General features: G+C 41.7%; 2 protein-coding genes and 3 long non-coding RNA genes across 5 annotated transcripts; all 5 read right to left on the reverse strand.

Moving 5' to 3' along the window:
* Positions 1 to 848: 848 nt before the first annotated feature.
* LOC138225870 (proteoglycan 4-like) lies at positions 849 to 3017 on the reverse strand. The gene is made up of 5 exons (XM_069186247.1): positions 2641 to 3017; positions 2245 to 2396; positions 1598 to 1723; positions 1322 to 1477; positions 849 to 1068 (listed from the first exon to the last, which is right to left on the reverse strand). Exons 1-5 carry the CDS (start codon positions 2909 to 2911, stop codon positions 898 to 900), a joined length of 876 nt encoding a protein of 291 aa, XP_069042348.1. The 5' UTR covers positions 2912 to 3017; the 3' UTR covers positions 849 to 897.
* A 1091-nt stretch (positions 3018 to 4108) lies between these two features.
* LOC138225886 (uncharacterized) lies at positions 4109 to 5687 on the reverse strand. The gene is made up of 4 exons (XR_011184300.1): positions 5505 to 5687; positions 4858 to 4983; positions 4582 to 4737; positions 4109 to 4328 (listed from the first exon to the last, which is right to left on the reverse strand). It is a non-coding gene; the product is annotated as an uncharacterized lncRNA (long non-coding RNA).
* A 1679-nt stretch (positions 5688 to 7366) lies between these two features.
* Positions 7367 to 8947, reverse strand: LOC138225897 (uncharacterized). Its single transcript, XR_011184307.1, has 4 exons — positions 8763 to 8947; positions 8116 to 8241; positions 7840 to 7995; positions 7367 to 7586 (listed from the first exon to the last, which is right to left on the reverse strand). It is a non-coding gene; the product is annotated as an uncharacterized lncRNA (long non-coding RNA).
* A 1679-nt stretch (positions 8948 to 10626) lies between these two features.
* LOC138225908 (proteoglycan 4-like) lies at positions 10627 to 12743 on the reverse strand. The gene is made up of 5 exons (XM_069186248.1): positions 12419 to 12743; positions 12023 to 12174; positions 11376 to 11501; positions 11100 to 11255; positions 10627 to 10846 (listed from the first exon to the last, which is right to left on the reverse strand). Exons 1-5 carry the CDS (start codon positions 12687 to 12689, stop codon positions 10676 to 10678), a joined length of 876 nt encoding a protein of 291 aa, XP_069042349.1. The 5' UTR covers positions 12690 to 12743; the 3' UTR covers positions 10627 to 10675.
* A 1140-nt stretch (positions 12744 to 13883) lies between these two features.
* Positions 13884 to 16048, reverse strand: LOC138225924 (uncharacterized). The gene is made up of 5 exons (XR_011184309.1): positions 15670 to 16048; positions 15210 to 15425; positions 14633 to 14758; positions 14357 to 14512; positions 13884 to 14103 (listed from the first exon to the last, which is right to left on the reverse strand). It is a non-coding gene; the product is annotated as an uncharacterized lncRNA (long non-coding RNA).
* Between the last annotated feature and the right edge of the window lie 4450 nt (positions 16049 to 20498).

The raw sequence follows: 20498 nt of genomic DNA on the forward strand, positions 1-20498 counted from the left end.
CCGCAAACATCATCTCCTGTGTCAAGGCATCATTGCCTTTTCTTCTGCCAGCGGAATCCCCTGAAATACAAACTACAATTTCAAAGATAATTATTTCAGTAGTTCTTATAATTCAGCTTCATTGTTATGTGCTTGTACAGTTGCTGTAGGATATTCCTGGATCTGTAAGAATGGTGAAAACAACCTCCAGTTATAATGTCTACTTATATACAGTATATATACTAAAGATAACCTCCCCTGAAGCTTACATGTGGATTCTTCTGCTTGGTACAATGTTCTAGAAACAAAAATAAGAAATACAGTCAGAAATGTGCAGCCAGAAAACTCTTCCTCCTCTTCGTGAGGAAGAGGGGATCTATGACAAAGAAAGAAACAAAGAGTCAAAAACCTTCCCCTCAAACAAAACTAGGATCCTTTCTTATATAGCTTACCCAATACCTAAATCAAAGTGCTGTCCAATCAGCTATTAAAATCTGTAGCAGCAATGTGTAAGTAACTGACAGGATCTCTGAAGGCCAGAGGTAATTATATGACCGTTGAACCCAAATGAAAAAAAGGAATTGTGTTTTTTGTGTTATTGGTTATAAACATGATTATCCAAGAATACACAAGCCCTGTCTGTGGATTTTGTCAAATACGCCTGCTGTGTTACAGAGGTATTACAGAATGTTTTCGCCATCATCAGGGAACACTTGGAGATGAAGAGCCAAATGTGTCCCTGTATGAAATGACTTGATCCTCAGTAGCTTGAAGATGCTCTCAGTCAACAATAAACGCATAAATAACAGCGTGAATACACAGTTACAGAGAGATGTTTCATCATGAAAAAAAAAAAAACTGAATACACATTTAGTTTGAGATTCTTTTATTAAATGGTTTCAAGGCACGTGTTTTCTTTCACAGCTCTGTTTCTTCTGAGCCGACCTCAGCCCACAGGATGTATGAGCCCTCCTCAGAGGAGTCCGTGCTGCTGAAAGACTCCTGGGAGACATGCAGCTCATCTTCCTCGCCATCCTCTTGCCAGGAGGAGGGGGAAGGAATAGGCACTCCTGGAAGCTGCCAGTCTATCTGCAAAGTGACCAGGAAGACAAGAGAAGACATTGTAATAGGTTTATTCCATGCTGAAAAAAAGAAGAAAGAGAACACAACGTTTCGGCCGTGGAGCCTTCTTCAGGTGCCACCAAGAGAAGACATTGCTTGACAGGGGAATGTCAATAGGAAACCTGCTTTCTTCCACATCCTTTTTTACATGGCAATTTCAACAGCCCGCTCTCTTCCAAGAGAACCCTATGGCATCGACAGCTTTAATAAAGGGGCTTACTTTAGCAGAGGGTCCTGTGTCCTGTAGTTGAAGAGGCTCGGATTTTGGTCTGTTTCCGTTCCTCAACACTGAGAGGCCAATCAGTCCTGGGGCTGGGATGTCATTACCAACTAGAGGCAACGGTTGTGTTGGTAACATTTTAAATGGTTCAATTGTCTGTAATAAAATAAAATTCACATATGTAAAAAAGCACACAGACTCTCTGGCAGAGACAGTAACGATACACAGACTTGCAGTAGCAGGGAGTCCCGGCAGCACTGTGACTCTCTCACTCACTGGAGGGGGTGCAGTAACTGGCCTGATGGGCTTCTTGACAGAAACATCAGCCCACTTCGTGGTCGGGGGTCTGTCATTAGCCCGTGGAGCCTCTGGTGACACTGGCCTTGGAAACTGTTCAACTGGCTGTGGGTTTAGGAAAGAAGGCCAATGGGTAAGGTGTTCATCTCATAGATATATATAGTATAGGCATGTTTTTTATTTATTCTCTAGCTGTTCATACGAACCCTTGTTTTTTCAAGAGCTTCAAGTGTTGAAGACAAAGTTTGTCCTTTTCATAGCTAATTTCTTAAAGAATTTGAAATAGTATAGGACATCACTGGTATTGACCTCATTGGGGCAGCTATTGCCAGTTTTCTACCTTTCAGTATGACCACTGACTTAGAAAATCTGAAGCAATTTTGGCTCTGGAGTAAAAAGCATTAAGGGACATATTAAGAACATTGCAGATGTTGCAAGCACTAGGAGCCTGTTAGGCCTGCCTTGGTGATTTGGAAACCTACGGTATATTCTAAGTGAATGTAAAATGTATTTTTTCTATTTCTAGAAAACTATTAGTTTCTAATTGTTACCCTTTTTCTACCTGTTAGTTTCTCAGGGTACTTGGATCACACCCGCAATGTTCACACAGTGCCCATGTGACTCACAGTTGTGTGTCCTTTTTCAGGGTCTTTATGTCCTGCAGAGACAGGGTCTGTCACTGGAGTGGGGCCGCTGGAGTTGTTAGGCTGAATCCCAGTCGGTTCCGCTTGCTTGTTCGAGACTGATAGGGGGCTGGGGGGTGTCTTCACATCAGAGTCTGTAATTCAGATGACCATCAAGAAACAGACTGGAAATATTCAGATAAATTCCTGTGAGGTGCTTCACACCCGGCTCGTCTCCTGAACCCCACTTTTCAGAATGTAAACGGGTTGATGCAGATGACACACTAAGTCACATTTTATTTTCTGTTACCCATGGGTAAACATATCAAAGTCAGATCTGTTATCAGCAGTCTTGTAAAAGGACTGTTGTCTTTCAGGCTAATAGAAAAAGCTCCTTACCAGTAGAACATGAGGTGGCAGGAGTAGCCGTGGTCTTCTCTTTGCGGTTGCGGGTTTTGGAATTGGGCCCGGGGGTGACTCCACCGCAGCAGACACACAGGGCCATGATGTGAAGAAAAAAAGAAGCGAAACAGTTTTTCTTCTTGTTTCCTGGACGCCTTCTCTTTTTCCTTTTTTTCCAGGCACATTCATGGTCACCTGGGGGGGTAACTGGAGGGCCTCTGGCCTTCCAGGCCTGTGGCCCCCTTGGGTCACTCTGACATTGACCCATAGAGCAAAGAAGCTAACGAAAGACCTACTTTGTAATCCAAAAGAAGGTAAGTGCAGGGCTGTCCACAATTAAATGTGACCAATCCTCACATGTAAGAGGGTGACCCCCTTTTATAGGCTTGTGATAGTGTAAGAATTCCGCTGTCACCTGGAATAACATTCTGATGCGTTCATGTTGCCAAGCATTAGTGTGATGTCATAACTCACCTCATAAAGCTGTTTATATCACTGTTCACTGTTTGCAGCATCCCTTTCAGTATTAAATATTCAAAAGCCTTTTAATTACTTCGATTTGTGCTTAACACTGTTAACTGAGCGATAATATTCGACTCCTTGTTGTGGTGATTCCACCGCAAACATCATCTCCTGTGTCAAGGCATCATTGCCTTTTCTTCTGCCAGCGGAATCCCCTGAAATACAAACTACAATTTCAAAGATAATTATTTCAGTAGTTCTTATAATTCAGCTTCATTGTTATGTGCTTGTACAGTTGCTGTAGGATATTCCTGGATCTGTAAGAATGGTGAAAACAACCTCCAGTTATAATGTCTACTTATATACAGTATATATACTAAAGATAACCTCCCCTGAAGCTTACATGTGGATTCTTCTGCTTGGTACAATGTTCTAGAAACAAAAATAAGAAATACAGTCAGAAATGTGCAGCCAGAAAACTCTTCCTCCTCTTCGTGAGGAAGAGGGGATCTATGACAAAGAAAGAAACAAAGAGTCAAAAACCTTCCCCTCAAACAAAACTAGGATCCTTTCTTATATAGCTTACCCAATACCTAAATCAAAGTGCTGTCCAATCAGCTATTAAAATCTGTAGCAGCAATGTGTAAGTAACTGACAGGATCTCTGAAGGCCAGAGGTAATTATATGACCGTTGAACCCAAATGAAAAAAAGGAATTGTGTTTTTTGTGTTATTGGTTATAAACATGATTATCCAAGAATACACAAGCCCTGTCTGTGGATTTTGTCAAATACGCCTGCTGTGTTACAGAGGTATTACAGAATGTTTTCGCCATCATCAGGGAACACTTGGAGATGAAGAGCCAAATGTGTCCCTGTATGAAATGACTTGATCCTCAGTAGCTTGAAGATGCTCTCAGTCAACAATAAACGCATAAATAACAGCGTGAATACACAGTTACAGAGAGATGTTTCATCATGAAAAAAAAAAAAACTGAATACACATTTAGTTTGAGATTCTTTTATTAAATGGTTTCAAGGCACGTGTTTTCTTTCACAGCTCTGTTTCTTCTGAGCCGACCTCAGCCCACAGGATGTATGAGCCCTCCTCAGAGGAGTCCGTGCTGCTGAAAGACTCCTGGGAGACATGCAGCTCATCTTCCTCGCCATCCTCTTGCCAGGAGGAGGGGGAAGGAATAGGCACTCCTGGAAGCTGCCAGTCTATCTGCAAAGTGACCAGGAAGACAAGAGAAGACATTGTAATAGGTTTATTCCATGCTGAAAAAAAGAAGAAAGAGAACACAACGTTTCGGCCGTGGAGCCTTCTTCAGGTGCCACCAAGAGAAGACATTGCTTGACAGGGGAATGTCAATAGGAAACCTGCTTTCTTCCACATCCTTTTTTACATGGCAATTTCAACAGCCCGCTCTCTTCCAAGAGAACCCTATGGCATCGACAGCTTTAATAAAGGGGCTTACTTTAGCAGAGGGTCCTGTGTCCTGTAGTTGAAGAGGCTCGGATTTTGGTCTGTTTCCGTTCCTCAACACTGAGAGGCCAATCAGTCCTGGGGCTGGGATGTCATTACCAACTAGAGGCAACGGTTGTGTTGGTAACATTTTAAATGGTTCAATTGTCTGTAATAAAATAAAATTCACATATGTAAAAAAGCACACAGACTCTCTGGCAGAGACAGTAACGATACACAGACTTGCAGTAGCAGGGAGTCCCGGCAGCACTGTGACTCTCTCACTCACTGGAGGGGGTGCAGTAACTGGCCTGATGGGCTTCTTGACAGAAACATCAGCCCACTTCGTGGTCGGGGGTCTGTCATTAGCCCGTGGAGCCTCTGGTGACACTGGCCTTGGAAACTGTTCAACTGGCTGTGGGTTTAGGAAAGAAGGCCAATGGGTAAGGTGTTCATCTCATAGATATATATAGTATAGGCATGTTTTTTATTTATTCTCTAGCTGTTCATACGAACCCTTGTTTTTTCAAGAGCTTCAAGTGTTGAAGACAAAGTTTGTCCTTTTCATAGCTAATTTCTTAAAGAATTTGAAATAGTATAGGACATCACTGGTATTGACCTCATTGGGGCAGCTATTGCCAGTTTTCTACCTTTCAGTATGACCACTGACTTAGAAAATCTGAAGCAATTTTGGCTCTGGAGTAAAAAGCATTAAGGGACATATTAAGAACATTGCAGATGTTGCAAGCACTAGGAGCCTGTTAGGCCTGCCTTGGTGATTTGGAAACCTACGGTATATTCTAAGTGAATGTAAAATGTATTTTTTCTATTTCTAGAAAACTATTAGTTTCTAATTGTTACCCTTTTTCTACCTGTTAGTTTCTCAGGGTACTTGGATCACACCCGCAATGTTCACACAGTGCCCATGTGACTCACAGTTGTGTGTCCTTTTTCAGGGTCTTTATGTCCTGCAGAGACAGGGTCTGTCACTGGAGTGGGGCCGCTGGAGTTGTTAGGCTGAATCCCAGTCGGTTCCGCTTGCTTGTTCGAGACTGATAGGGGGCTGGGGGGTGTCTTCACATCAGAGTCTGTAATTCAGATGACCATCAAGAAACAGACTGGAAATATTCAGATAAATTCCTGTGAGGTGCTTCACACCCGGCTCGTCTCCTGAACCCCACTTTTCAGAATGTAAACGGGTTGATGCAGATGACACACTAAGTCACATTTTATTTTCTGTTACCCCTGGGTAAACATATCAAAGTCAGATCTGTTATCAGCAGTCTTGTAAAAGGACTGTTGTCTTTCAGGCTAATAGAAAAAGCTCCTTACCAGTAGAATATGAGGTGGCAGGAGTAGCCGTGGTCTTCTCTTTGCGGTTGCGGGTTTTGGAATTTGGCCCGGGGGTGACTCCACCGCAGCAGACACACAGGGCCATGATGTGAAGAAAAAAAGAAGCGAAACAGTTTTTCTTCTTGTTTCCTGGACGCCTTCTCTTTTTCCTTTTTTTCCAGGCACATTCATGGTCACCTGGGGGGGTAACTGGTGGGCCTCTGGCCTTCCAGGCCTGTGGCCCCCTTGGGTCACTCTGACATTGACCCATAGAGCAAAGAAGCTAATAAAAGACCTACTTTGTAATCCAAAAGAAGGTAAGTGCAGGGCTGTCCACAATTAAATGTGACCAATCCTCACATGTAAGAGGGTGACCCCCTTTTATAGGCTTGTGATAGTGTAAGAATTCCGCTGTCACCTGGAATAACATTCTGATGCGTTCATGTTGCCAAGCATTAGTGTGATGTCATAACTCACCTCATAAAGCTGTTTATATCACTGTTCACTGTTTGCAGCATCCCTTTCAGTATTAAATATTCAAAAGCCTTTTAATTACTTCGATTTGTGCTTAACACTGTTAACTGAGCGATAATATTCGACTCCTTGTTGTGGTGATTCCACCGCAAACATCATCTCCTGTGTCAAGGCATCATTGCCTTTTCTTTTGCCAGCGGAATCCCCTGAAATACAAACTACAATTTCAAAGATAATTATTTCAGTAGTTCTTATAATTCAGCTTCATTGTTATGTGCTTGTACAGTTGCTGTAGGATATTCCTGGATCTGTAAGAATGGTGAAAACAACCTCCAGTTATAATGTCTACTTATATACAGTATATATACTAAAGATAAACTCCCCTGAAGCTTACATGTGGATTCTTCTGCTTGGTACAATGTTCTAGAAACAAAAATAAGAAATACAGTCAGAAATGTGCAGCCAGAAAACTCTTCCTCCTCTTCGTGAGGAAGAGGGGATCTATGACAAAGAAAGAAACAAAGAGTCAAAAACCTTCCCCTCAAACAAAACTAGGATCCTTTCTTATATAGCTTACCCAATACCTAAATCAAAGTGCTGTCCAATCAGCTATTAAAATCTGTAGCAGCAATGTGTAAGTAACTGACAGGATCTCTGAAGGCCAGAGGTAATTATATGACCGTTGAACCCAAATGAAAAAAAGGAATTGTGTTTTTTGTGTTATTGGTTATAAACATGATTATCCAAGAATACACAAGCCCTGTCTGTGGATTTTGTCAAATACGCCTGCTGTGTTACAGAGGTATTACAGAATGTTTTCGCCATCATCAGGGAACACTTGGAGATGAAGAGCCAAATGTGTCCCTGTATGAAATGACTTGATCCTCAGTAGCTTGAAGATGCTCTCAGTCAACAATAAACGCATAAATAACAGCGTGAATACACAGTTACAGAGAGATGTTTCATAATGAAAAAAAAAAACTGAATACACATTTAGTTTGAGATTCTTTTATTAAATGGTTTCAAGGCACGTGTTTTCTTTCACAGCTCTGTTTCTTCTGAGCCGACCTCAGCCCACAGGATGTATGAGCCCTCCTCAGAGGAGTCCGTGCTGCTGAAAAACTCCTGGGAGACATGCAGCTCATCTTCCTCGCCATCCTCTTGCCAGGAGGAGGGGGAAGGAATAGGCACTCCTGGAAGCTGCCAGTCTATCTGCAAAGTGACCAGGAAGACAAGAGAAGACATTGTAATAGGTTTATTCCATGCTGAAAAAAAGAAGAAAGAGAACACAACGTTTCGGCCGTGGAGCCTTCTTCAGGTGCCACCAAGAGAAGACATTGCTTGACAGGGGAATGTCAATAGGAAACCTGCTTTCTTCCACATCCTTTTTTACATGGCAATTTCAACAGCCCGCTCTCTTCCAAGAGAACCCTATGGCATCGACAGCTTTAATAAAGGGGCTTACTTTAGCAGAGGGTCCTGTGTCCTGTAGTTGAAGAGGCTCGGATTTTGGTCTGTTTCCGTTCCTCAACACTGAGAGGCCAATCAGTCCTGGGGCTGGGATGTCATTACCAACTAGAGGCAACGGTTGTGTTGGTAACATTTTAAATGGTTCAATTGTCTGTAATAAAATAAAATTCACATATGTAAAAAAGCACACAGACTCTCTGGCAGAGACAGTAACGATACACAGACTTGCAGTAGCAGGGAGTCCCGGCAGCACTGTGACTCTCTCACTCACTGGAGGGGGTGCAGTAACTGGCCTGATGGGCTTCTTGACAGAAACATCAGCCCACTTCGTGGTCGGGGGTCTGTCATTAGCCCGTGGAGCCTCTGGTGACACTGGCCTTGGAAACTGTTCAACTGGCTGTGGGTTTAGGAAAGAAGGCCAATGGGTAAGGTGTTCATCTCATAGATATATATAGTATAGGCATGTTTTTTATTTATTCTCTAGCTGTTCATACGAACCCTTGTTTTTTCAAGAGCTTCAAGTGTTGAAGACAAAGTTTGTCCTTTTCATAGCTAATTTCTTAAAGAATTTGAAATAGTATAGGACATCACTGGTATTGACCTCATTGGGGCAGCTATTGCCAGTTTTCTACCTTTCAGTACGACCACTGACTTAGAAAATCTGAAGCAATTTTGGCTCTGGAGTAAAAAGCATTAAGGGACATATTAAGAACATTGCAGATGTTGCAAGCACTAGGAGCCTGTTAGGCCTGCCTTGGTGATTTGGAAACCTACGGTATATTCTAAGTGAATGTAAAATGTATTTTTTCTATTTCTAGAAAACTATTAGTTTCTAATTGTTACCCTTTTTCTACCTGTTAGTTTCTCAGGGTACTTGGATCACACCCGCAATGTTCACACAGTGCCCATGTGACTCACAGTTGTGTGTCCTTTTTCAGGGTCTTTATGTCCTGCAGAGACAGGGTCTGTCACTGGAGTGGGGCCGCTGGAGTTGTTAGGCTGAATCCCAGTCGGTTCCGCTTGCTTGTTCGAGACTGATAGGGGGCTGGGGGGTGTCTTCACATCAGAGTCTGTAATTCAGATGACCATCAAGAAACAGACTGGAAATATTCAGATAAATTCCTGTGAGGTGCTTCACACCCGGCTCGTCTCCTGAACCCCACTTTTCAGAATGTAAACGGGTTGATGCAGATGACACACTAAGTCACATTTTATTTTCTGTTACCCCTGGGTAAACATATCAAAGTCAGATCTGTTATCAGCAGTCTTGTAAAAGGACTGTTGTCTTTCAGGCTAATAGAAAAAGCTCCTTACCAGTAGAATATGAGGTGGCAGGAGTAGCCGTGGTCTTCTCTTTGCGGTTGCGGGTTTTGGAATTTGGCCCGGGGGTGACTCCACCGCAGCAGACACACAGGGCCATGATGTGAAGAAAAAAAGAAGCGAAACAGTTTTTCTTCTTGTTTCCTGGACGCCTTCTCTTTTTCCTTTTTTTCCAGGCACATTCATGGTCACCTGGGGGGGTAACTGGTGGGCCTCTGGCCTTCCAGGCCTGTGGCCCCCTTGGGTCACTCTGACATTGACCCATAGAGCAAAGAAGCTAATAAAAGACCTACTTTGTAATCCAAAAGAAGGTAAGTGCAGGGCTGTCCACAATTAAATGTGACCAATCCTCACATGTAAGAGGGTGACCCCCTTTTATAGGCTTGTGATAGTGTAAGAATTCCGCTGTCACCTGGAATAACATTCTGATGCGTTCATGTTGCCAAGCATTAGTGTGATGTCATAACTCACCTCATAAAGCTGTTTATATCACTGTTCACTGTTTGCAGCATCCCTTTCAGTATTAAATATTCAAAAGCCTTTTAATTACTTCGATTTGTGCTTAACACTGTTAACTGAGCGATAATATTCGACTCCTTGTTGTGGTGATTCCACCGCAAACATCATCTCCTGTGTCAAGGCATCATTGCCTTTTCTTCTGCCAGCGGAATCCCCTGAAATACAAACTACAATTTCAAAGATAATTATTTCAGTAGTTCTTATAATTCAGCTTCATTGTTATGTGCTTGTACAGTTGCTGTAGGATATTCCTGGATCTGTAAGAATGGTGAAAACAACCTCCAGTTATAATGTCTACTTATATACAGTATATATACTAAAGATAACCTCCCCTGAAGCTTACATGTGGATTCTTCTGCTTGGTACAATGTTCTAGAAACAAAAATAAGAAATACAGTCAGAAATGTGCAGCCAGAAAACTCTTCCTCCTCTTCGTGAGGAAGAGGGGATCTATGACAAAGAAAGAAACAAAGAGTCAAAAACCTTCCCCTCAAACAAAACTAGGATCCTTTCTTATATAGCTTACCCAATACCTAAATCAAAGTGCTGTCCAATCAGCTATTAAAATCTGTAGCAGCAATGTGTAAGTAACTGACAGGATCTCTGAAGGCCAGAGGTAATTATATGACCGTTGAACCCAAATGAAAAAAAGGAATTGTGTTTTTTGTGTTATTGGTTATAAACATGATTATCCAAGAATACACAAGCCCTGTCTGTGGATTTTGTCAAATACGCCTGCTGTGTTACAGAGGTATTACAGAATGTTTTCGCCATCATCAGGGAACACTTGGAGATGAAGAGCCAAATGTGTCCCTGTATGAAATGACTTGATCCTCAGTAGCTTGAAGATGCTCTCAGTCAACAATAAACGCATAAATAACAGCGTGAATACACAGTTACAGAGAGATGTTTCATCATGAAAAAAAAAAAAACTGAATACACATTTAGTTTGAGATTCTTTTATTAAATGGTTTCAAGGCACGTGTTTTCTTTCACAGCTCTGTTTCTTCTGAGCCGACCTCAGCCCACAGGATGTATGAGCCCTCCTCAGAGGAGTCCGTGCTGCTGAAAAACTCCTGGGAGACATGCAGCTCATCTTCCTCGCCATCCTCTTGCCAGGAGGAGGGGGAAGGAATAGGCACTCCTGGAAGCTGCCAGTCTATCTGCAAAGTGACCAGGAAGACAAGAGAAGACATTGTAATAGGTTTATTCCATGCTGAAAAAAAGAAGAAAGAGAACACAACGTTTCGGCCGTGGAGCCTTCTTCAGGTGCCACCAAGAGAAGACATTGCTTGACAGGGGAATGTCAATAGGAAACCTGCTTTCTTCCACATCCTTTTTTACATGGCAATTTCAACAGCCCGCTCTCTTCCAAGAGAACCCTATGGCATCGACAGCTTTAATAAAGGGGCTTACTTTAGCAGAGGGTCCTGTGTCCTGTAGTTGAAGAGGCTCGGATTTTGGTCTGTTTCCGTTCCTCAACACTGAGAGGCCAATCAGTCCTGGGGCTGGGATGTCATTACCAACTAGAGGCAACGGTTGTGTTGGTAACATTTTAAATGGTTCAATTGTCTGTAATAAAATAAAATTCACATATGTAAAAAAGCACACAGACTCTCTGGCAGAGACAGTAACGATACACAGACTTGCAGTAGCAGGGAGTCCCGGCAGCACTGTGACTCTCTCACTCACTGGAGGGGGTGCAGTAACTGGCCTGATGGGCTTCTTGACAGAAACATCAGCCCACTTCGTGGTCGGGGGTCTGTCATTAGCCCGTGGAGCCTCTGGTGACACTGGCCTTGGAAACTGTTCAACTGGCTGTGGGTTTAGGAAAGAAGGCCAATGGGTAAGGTGTTCATCTCATAGATATATATAGTATAGGCATGTTTTTTATTTATTCTCTAGCTGTTCATACGAACCCTTGTTTTTTCAAGAGCTTCAAGTGTTGAAGACAAAGTTTGTCCTTTTCATAGCTAATTTCTTAAAGAATTTGAAATAGTATAGGACATCACTGGTATTGACCTCATTGGGGCAGCTATTGCCAGTTTTCTACCTTTCAGTATGACCACTGACTTAGAAAATCTGAAGCAATTTTGGCTCTGGAGTAAAAAGCATTAAGGGACATATTAAGAACATTGCAGATGTTGCAAGCACTAGGAGCCTGTTAGGCCTGCCTTGGTGATTTGGAAACCTACGGTATATTCTAAGTGAATGTAAAATGTATTTTTTCTATTTCTAGAAAACTATTAGTTTCTAATTGTTACCCTTTTTCTACCTGTTAGTTTCTCAGGGTACTTGGATCACACCCGCAATGTTCACACAGTGCCCATGTGACTCACAGTTGTGTGTCCTTTTTCAGGGTCTTTATGTCCTGCAGAGACAGGGTCTGTCACTGGAGTGGGGCCGCTGGAGTTGTTAGGCTGAATCCCAGTCGGTTCCGCTTGCTTGTTCGAGACTGATAGGGGGCTGGGGGGTGTCTTCACATCAGAGTCTGTAATTCAGATGACCATCAAGAAACAGACTGGAAATATTCAGATAAATTCCTGTGAGGTGCTTCACACCCGGCTCGTCTCCTGAACCCCACTTTTCAGAATGTAAACGGGTTGATGCAGATGACACACTAAGTCACATTTTATTTTCTGTTACCCCTGGGTAAACATATCAAAGTCAGATCTGTTATCAGCAGTCTTGTAAAAGGACTGTTGTCTTTCAGGCTAATAGAAAAAGCTCCTTACCAGTAGAACATGAGGTGGCAGGAGTAGCCGTGGTCTTCTCTTTGCGGTTGCGGGTTTTGGAATTAGGCCCGGGGGTGACTCCACCGCAGCAGACACACAGGGCCATGATGTGAAGAAAAAAAGAAGCGAAACAGTTTTTCTTCTTGTTTCCTGGACGCCTTCTCTTTTTCCTTTTTTTCCAGGCACATTCATGGTCACCTGGGGGGGTAACTGGTGGGCCTCTGGCCTTCCAGGCCTGTGGCCCCCTTGGGTCACTCTGACATTGACCCATAGAGCAAAGAATCTAACGAAAGACCTACTTTGTAATCCAAAAGAAGGTAAGTGCAGGGCTGTCCACAATTAAATGTGACCAATCCTCACATGTAAGAGGGTGACCCCCTTTTATAGGCTTGTGATAGTGTAAGAATTCCGCTGTCACCTGGAATAACATTCTGATGCGTTCATGTTGCCAAGCATTAGTGTGATGTCATAACTCACCTCATAAAGCTGTTTATATCACTGTTCACTGTTTGCAGCATCCCTTTCAGTATTAAATATTCAAAAGCCTTTTAATTACTTCGATTTGTGCTTAACACTGTTAACTGAGCGATAATATTCGACTCCTTGTTGTGGTGATTCCACCGCAAACATCATCTCCTGTGTCAAGGCATCATTGCCTTTTCTTCTGCCAGCGGAATCCCCTGAAATACAAACTACAATTTCAAAGATAATTATTTCAGTAGTTCTTATAATTCAGCTTCATTGTTATGTGCTTGTACAGTTGCTGTAGGATATTCCTGGATCTGTAAGAATGGTGAAAACAACCTCCAGTTATAATGTCTACTTATATACAGTATATATACTAAAGATAACCTCCCCTGAAGCTTACATGTGGATTCTTCTGCTTGGTACAATGTTCTAGAAACAAAAATAAGAAATACAGTCAGAAATGTGCAGCCAGAAAACTCTTCCTCCTCTTCGTGAGGAAGAGGGGATCTATGACAAAGAAAGAAACAAAGAGTCAAAAACCTTCCCCTCAAACAAAACTAGGATCCTTTCTTATATAGCTTACCCAATACCTAAATCAAAGTGCTGTCCAATCAGCTATTAAAATCTGTAGCAGCAATGTGTAAGTAACTGACAGGATCTCTGAAGGCCAGAGGTAATTATATGACCGTTGAACCCAAATGAAAAAAAGGAATTGTGTTTTTTGTGTTATTGGTTATAAACATGATTATCCAAGAATACACAAGCCCTGTCTGTGGATTTTGTCAAATACGCCTGCTGTGTTACAGAGGTATTACAGAATGTTTTCGCCATCATCAGGGAACACTTGGAGATGAAGAGCCAAATGTGTCCCTGTATGAAATGACTTGATCCTCAGTAGCTTGAAGATGCTCTCAGTCAACAATAAACGCATAAATAACAGCGTGAATACACAGTTACAGAGAGATGTTTCATAATGAAAAAAAAAACTGAATACACATTTAGTTTGAGATTCTTTTATTAAATGGTTTCAAGGCACGTGTTTTCTTTCACAGCTCTGTTTCTTCTGAGCCGACCTCAGCCCACAGGATGTATGAGCCCTCCTCAGAGGAGTCTGTGCTGCTGAAAGACTCCTGGGAGACATGCAGCTCATCTTCCTCGCCATCCTCTTGCCAGGAGGAGGGGGAAGGAATAGGCACTCCTGGAAGCTGCCAGTCTATCTGCAAAGTGACCAAGAAGACAAGAGAAGACATTGTAATAGGTTTATTCCATGCTTTAAAAAAGAAGAAAGAGAACATAACGTTTCGGCCGTGGAGCCTTCTTCAGGTGCCACCAAGAGAAGACATTGCTTGACAGGGGAATGTCAATAGGAAACCTGCTTTCTTCCACATCCTTTTTTACATGGCAATTTCAACAGCCCGCTCTCTTCCAAAAGAACCCTATGGCATCGACGGCTTTAATAAAGGGGCTTACTTTAGCAGAGGGTCCTGTGTCCTGTAGTTGAAGAGGCTCGGATTTTGGTCTGTTTCCGTTCCTCAACACTGAGAGGCCAATCAGTCCTGCGGCTGGGATGTCATTACCAACAAGAGGCAACGGTTGTGTTGGTAACATTTTAAATGGTTCAATTGTCTGTAATAAAATACAAATCACATATGTAAAGAAGCACACAGACTCTTTGGCAGAGACAGTAACGATACACAGACTTGCAGTAGCAGGGAGTCCCGGCAGCACTGTGACTCTCTCACTCACTGGAGGAGGTGCAGTAACTGGCCTGATGGGCTTCTTGACAGGAATATCAGCCCACTTCGTGGTCGGGGGTCTGTCATTAGCCCGTGGAGCCTCTGGTGACACTGGCCTTGGAAACTGTTCAACTGGCTGTGGGTTTAGGAAAGAAGGCCAATGGCTAAGGTGTTCATCTCATAGATATATATAGTATAGGCATGTTTGTTATTTATTCTCTAGCTGTTCATACGAACCCTTGTTTTTTCAAGAGCTTCAAGTGTTGAAGACAAAGTTTGTCCTTTTCATAGCTAATTTCTTAAAGAATTTGAAATAATATAGGACATCACTGTTATTGACCTCTTTGGGGCAGCTATTGCCAGTTTTCTACCTTTCAGTTTGACCACTGACTTAGAAAATCTGAAGCAATTTTGGCTCTGGAGTAAAAAGCATTAATATTAAGAACATTGCAGATGTTGCAAGCACTAGGAGCCTGTTAGGCCTGCCTTGGTGGTTTGGAAACCTACGGTATATTCTAAGTGAATGTAAAATGTATTTTTTCTATTTCTAGAAAACTATTAGTTTCTAATTGTTACCCTTTTTCTACCTGTTAGTTTCTGAGGGTACTTGGATCACACCCGCAATGTTCACACAGTGCCCATGTGACTCAAAGTTGTGTGTCCTTTTTCAGGGTCTTTATGTCCTGCAGAGACAGGGTCTGTCACTGGAGTGGGGCCGCTGGAGTTGTTAGGCTGAATCCCAGTCGGTTCCGCTTGCTTGTTCGAGACTGATAGGGGGCTGGGGGGTGTCTTCACATCAGAGTCTGTAATTCAGATGACCATCAAGAAACAGACTGGAAATATTCAGATAAATTCCTGTGAGGTGCTTCACACCCGGCTCGTCTCCTGAACCCCACTTTTCAGAATGTAAACGGGTTGATGCAGATGACACAGTAAGTCACATTTTATTTTCTGTTACCCCTGGGTAAACATATCAAAGTTAGATCTGTTATCAGCAGTCTTGTAAAAGGACTGTTGCCTTTCAGGCTAATAGAAAAAGCTCCTTACCAGTAGAACATGAGGTGGCAGGAGTAGCCGTGGTCTTCTCTTTGCGGTTGCGGGTTTTGGAATTAGGTCCGGGGGTGACTCCACCGCAGCAGACACACAGGGCCATGATGTGAAGAAAAAAAGAAGCGAAACAGTTTTTCTTCTTGTTTCCTGGACGCCTTCTCTTTTTCCTTTTTTTCCAGGCACATTCATGGTCACCTGGGGGGGTAACTGGTGGGCCTCTGGCCTTCCAGGCCTGTGGCCCCCTTGGGTCACTCTGACATTGACCCATAGAGCAAAGAAGCTAACGAAAGACCTACTTTGTAATCCAAAAGAAGGTAAGTGCAGGGCTGTCCACAATTAAATGTGACCAATCCTCACATGTAAGAGGGTGACCCCCTTTTATAGGCTTGTGATAGTGTAAGAATTCCGCTGTCACCTGGAATAACATTCTGATGCGTTCATGTTGCCAAGCATTAGTGTGATGTCATAACTCACCTCATAAAGCTGTTTATATCACTGTTCACTGTTTGCAGCAACCCTTTCAGTATTAAATATTCAAAAGCCTTTCAATTACTTCGATTTGTGCTTTAAACTGTTAACTGAGCGAGAATATTTGACTCCTTGTTGTGGTGATTCATGCACTGTCAGACACAATGCCTGTGTTTGGCATGGAACACACTTGGTGTAGAGTTTGCATGTTCTGCATGGGTTAATGGCTGTCTCTGAATTCCTGCTCCACGTTTTTCTGTGTGCTCTACACTGAACAGCTGATTATACTGTAGCCCTGTTTGTGTTGTCAGACCACTATATGATAAGGTGACGATATAAATATGGAAGCTTGATTTATATTTCACATATTGATATTGTACAATGAAATACAATTTTATTAAGTATTGGATGCAGGGCAGTAATAATATAGCTGACCACTTATTACTGTAGCATGATCATCGTATTGTAACTGTATCCAGTTTATTGTAATAGTGCTCCAATTTCCTCCTGCAGTTCAAAGATACTGGTAAGTTAATTGGCTTCTAGGAATGTTGATCATGTGTTTGTATCTGTATGTTTGTATCTGTATGCTTTGCAATGAATGTCTTTTCCAATATGTCCAGTGTGTATCCTGCCTTGCGCCTGTTGCTTGTTGGATAGGCTCTGGCTCTACCTGAATGGAAAGAAGCTGTTAGAAATTGTATGGACATAATATACAAATTCAAAGTTAAAGAGTACAAATACAAAACATATCTATACATTTACACTTAAGCTGGTAAATATTGAAAATAATAGATGTTTTATCTCATTAAGTAGAATTTGAAATTGTTGGTATTGAGCTTTGGAAACTTTTGCCAGGAATTATAATGGCATCAACAGTGCATATCTCGAAGCAGATTCGATTTACACATATAGGTAGGAAGAATGTGTTCAAATGTATATGTTTATAATGCTACTATAACGTTGATGCCTAACAGCTCTTGGGTCCTTGGTTCAATTCTGTATTGAGTGCTAGCGCCCTCCTGTGGAGTTTGAATGCTCTCCTTGTGGTCACTTGGGTTTAAGCCTTGGATTCTCCCACACCCCAAGATACACACACTCACCATATGTGACAGAGCAGTCGCTGATACACTTGCAGCAGTAAATGCTTTGTGACTTGCCTTTGCACAGCTAGCAGTCCAGTGTTTTTTGGTGTTGCAAAGACCTTGTAAAAGAAGGACCAACACTAGAGGCCATTATAGGTCTGCAAGCCTGGACAGAAGAAAACACCATTTGTAATTTTTGATCTGATAAATGCCTATAATGAATTGTACTACTCTCTTGTAGTGTTAGTGTATGCATGTCATTTACGCTCTCTGCATATATGGATGTGGTTTGTTTCATGTATTGTGTTATTTGTATGTTTTATTGTCTGTTTGTTTTAGAACCAGGGCATATGAAAGACATGCTGAGAAGCAGAGCAAAGGGGCATTTTGAGAGCATTTGACTGACAGTTTGCTGTGCAATATAGGAGGAACAGTGGTGGTAACCCACATTGGTTTATTATTTTGTTTTTTTTTTGTTACCCAGTCTTTTGTTATTTGTATTTTGCTGACCCTTGTTTTATGAATTTAATTTTTGTTGTTGTTTTTTTTGTTCCTGTTTACTGTGACTGAAAGACACCTTGAAGTTGCTGAGGTCCTATCAAGAGCCACAATCTTAAAAAAATCTATCCTTTCTTGTCCTGGAACCTTAGATTTTTTAATCTTTTGATTCTGGTCTGACTCAGTGAAGAAAAACACATCCTGGTCTACACTACCCACACAGAAAAGCTTATTTGACGGTATGACTAAGCATTGAACTTAGATATTTCCATATGAGTGCAAATTGAACCTCAGTTTCATTTTAAAATTTAACCTTGGAAAAAAAACCTAGGTAATCTTAGTTTTATACTGGTTTATATAATATTTAAGTGTAGTAAAGGTAAAACAGTTGTGAGTTAAAAGAGACAAAATGGGGTACTTTCAGTAAACAAGCCCATTTTCATTACATAAAGATAAGATAAGATTACTTTATTAGCCATATACAATTTCTTGTATTAGGAATTTGTCTTTTCACATACCCCAGCTTGCTCTCCATGAGACACACAGACAGGGATCAAGCTTGGGGTTAGAGTGCAGGGTCAGCCATTTATACGGCACCCCTGGAGCAGTTGGGGTTAAGGGCCTTGCTCAAGGGCACAACGGAATAGGATTCTTTTGCCAGCTGCAGGATTTGAACTGGCAACCTTCCAATCACAGGCACACCTTAGCCACAGAGCCACTGGCCCAACGATTATATTATGTTTTGCACTAAATCAAAAGGGAACTAGATACAACAAGTATATAATGCACACTAAATGAGAATGGTACGTAGAAGAATATAAGGGTGTTTCCTGTGTACTCAGGTCATTAATGCCAGAACAGTAGTAAGAAGAGGTTTCATCCAAAACATTTTAAAATTTTGATGAGGCCATAAGCAGAATGAGACCTGTAATCATCTTGGTCTCCGTGCCATTGAAACGAGGTTGAAAAAAAAGCCTGAGAAATCCAGGGACATAACATCAACATTGTTGCTCTGAGTGGCACCTGTTAAGCTGCAGAAGGGAAGGTGGAGATAACCATAGTTTATTCTGGAAGAGCAAATCAGAAGAAAAACATCAAATTCTAGAATTTGGGATTGCTAACAAGAATGAAACCATCAACCACCTTCATGAGTTCAAAGGTGGAATCAAACAGCATCTTATAAATCCTCTCAAATTAGCATGGAATTGATATACAGTACCTATGTTTTTCTTGATTTTTGTCTAGATTCACATGACAAAACAAATGAAGAGCAAACTGACCTGTAGGGGGACAGGTCTATTCTATTTGGCAATTCAGAAATGGAACAGATACCAAAAACTATCCACACACAATCACCTTTCACAAATTGAAAGGAAGAAGCTGGAAATGTCAACTTCAACAGCATTTTCCTGCTTATCAAATGTTCAGAGCATTGTACCAAATGTTTGCATCCAAATGACTATATCATTGTATGTGACTGAAATCACCAGATCAATGCCAGGACCTCATTGTTATTGGACTAATTATTTCCATTCATTTCTGTCTTACAAACTTAATCCCAGTACGTTGCCTTTGAAAAATCAATGTCACAGAACTGAAGAATCCTTCCAAAAGATAATTCACTGAAGAATGCATTGGAGTAAGGCTCTCAAGACTCAACCATGAACAAATGAAAATACTTCATTCTACTTGTGATCACCTCAAAATAAGTATCCTCAATACCTAAAAAGAGAAACTTGGATTAGTTTGATCAACATATGTTTAATACTATTTAGTGGAAAGGTATCCAGAACCTTATATAAGGAAGGGTATATTGGAAGGAGCATTATGAAAATATATTCATAATACATTTCTAGTATTCACTATCTCAATATATTCAATTCCATCATAGAATACCTAATTAAATCTGATCTTGGAACTCTTAACAATGTCATAATAGCCATCATGCAGATGAAGGGCAACAAAACAGCAGGAGGCGAAATAATTCCTGCTATAAGTTTTAGGCATAGTGAACAGGAAATAACATAGCTGTACATCCCCATGCCCCACCTTACACATTTGGAATGAAGGGGTGATTTGGCAATTTGGCACTGCGAGCAGAGTACTCCAACAACACGAGACTTTCCCACCCAGCACCCGAGACGGCATTCTGTGCACAAAGTCAGAGGTAAGGACTCCTCTTTCCAAAAGTCCCGACTCTCTTGTGCTGTGGTGGGGAGGCTCCCTTGTCCAGGGAGTACAGCCTAAATGTAAGTTTGCCGAGCCAGCAGGAGTTCCCTGGCCCAAGGGAGGCACTGGTGCAGTTGTGGGTAAGTGCTGTAAGGCTCAATTCTGTCCCGGGCAGGCATTTTCTGTTTGGTGCTGTAAATTCCAGTTCTCTCCTGTCAAGCGTCCGTGTTATTTGTTGGAAAGCCCAGTAGCACTTCGGTGTTTTATTGTTTCATTACTGTTTTATTGTTTCATTGTTGTTATATTGTTGTTTTCAGAATGGATAAAAAGTGGATAAAAAGTGGTGTGATGAGATGATAGTACAGCTATCAGATTATGTGAGTAAGAAAAAAAGGGCGAAGGAAACTGAAGAAAAATTGAAGAAAAAATTAGGTCTGCCAGAGGGTGTGTGGGATGTTGCAGCTTGTGGAAAGGTGTTTGAATACGGCTGTTAAATTAGATACATGTAAAGGCAAAACAAAATATAACACGTTATAATTAAATTAGAACTAAAATGTTCACGAAGTATAAAACCTCATCTAAGACCTTAAGGATGTAATGCGGAAA

The sequence above is a fragment of the Lepisosteus oculatus genome, chromosome 2 (assembly GCF_040954835.1).
Source record: "Lepisosteus oculatus isolate fLepOcu1 chromosome 2, fLepOcu1.hap2, whole genome shotgun sequence".
Taxonomy (NCBI): domain Eukaryota; kingdom Metazoa; phylum Chordata; class Actinopteri; order Semionotiformes; family Lepisosteidae; genus Lepisosteus; species Lepisosteus oculatus.

What these genes read in the sequence shown, in the direction of transcription:
- LOC138225908 (XM_069186248.1), bottom strand. Translation starts at nt 12,689, where the DNA reads ATGGGTCAATGTCAGAGTGACCCAAGGGGGCCACAGGCCTGGAAGGCC. An exon ending in TGCCACCTCATGTTCTACTG is followed by an intron (nt 12,175 to 12,418) that starts GTAAGGAGCTTT and finishes TCTGAATTACAG; the next exon opens with ACTCTGATGTGAAGACACCC. An exon ending in CTGAAAAAGGACACACAACT is followed by an intron (nt 11,502 to 12,022) that starts GTGAGTCACATG and finishes CTAAACCCACAG; the next exon opens with CCAGTTGAACAGTTTCCAAG.
- LOC138225870 (XM_069186247.1), bottom strand. Translation starts at nt 2,911, where the DNA reads ATGGGTCAATGTCAGAGTGACCCAAGGGGGCCACAGGCCTGGAAGGCC. An exon ending in CTGAAAAAGGACACACAACT is followed by an intron (nt 1,724 to 2,244) that starts GTGAGTCACATG and finishes CTAAACCCACAG; the next exon opens with CCAGTTGAACAGTTTCCAAG. An exon ending in ACACAGGACCCTCTGCTAAA is followed by an intron (nt 1,069 to 1,321) that starts GTAAGCCCCTTT and finishes GTCACTTTGCAG; the next exon opens with ATAGACTGGCAGCTTCCAGG.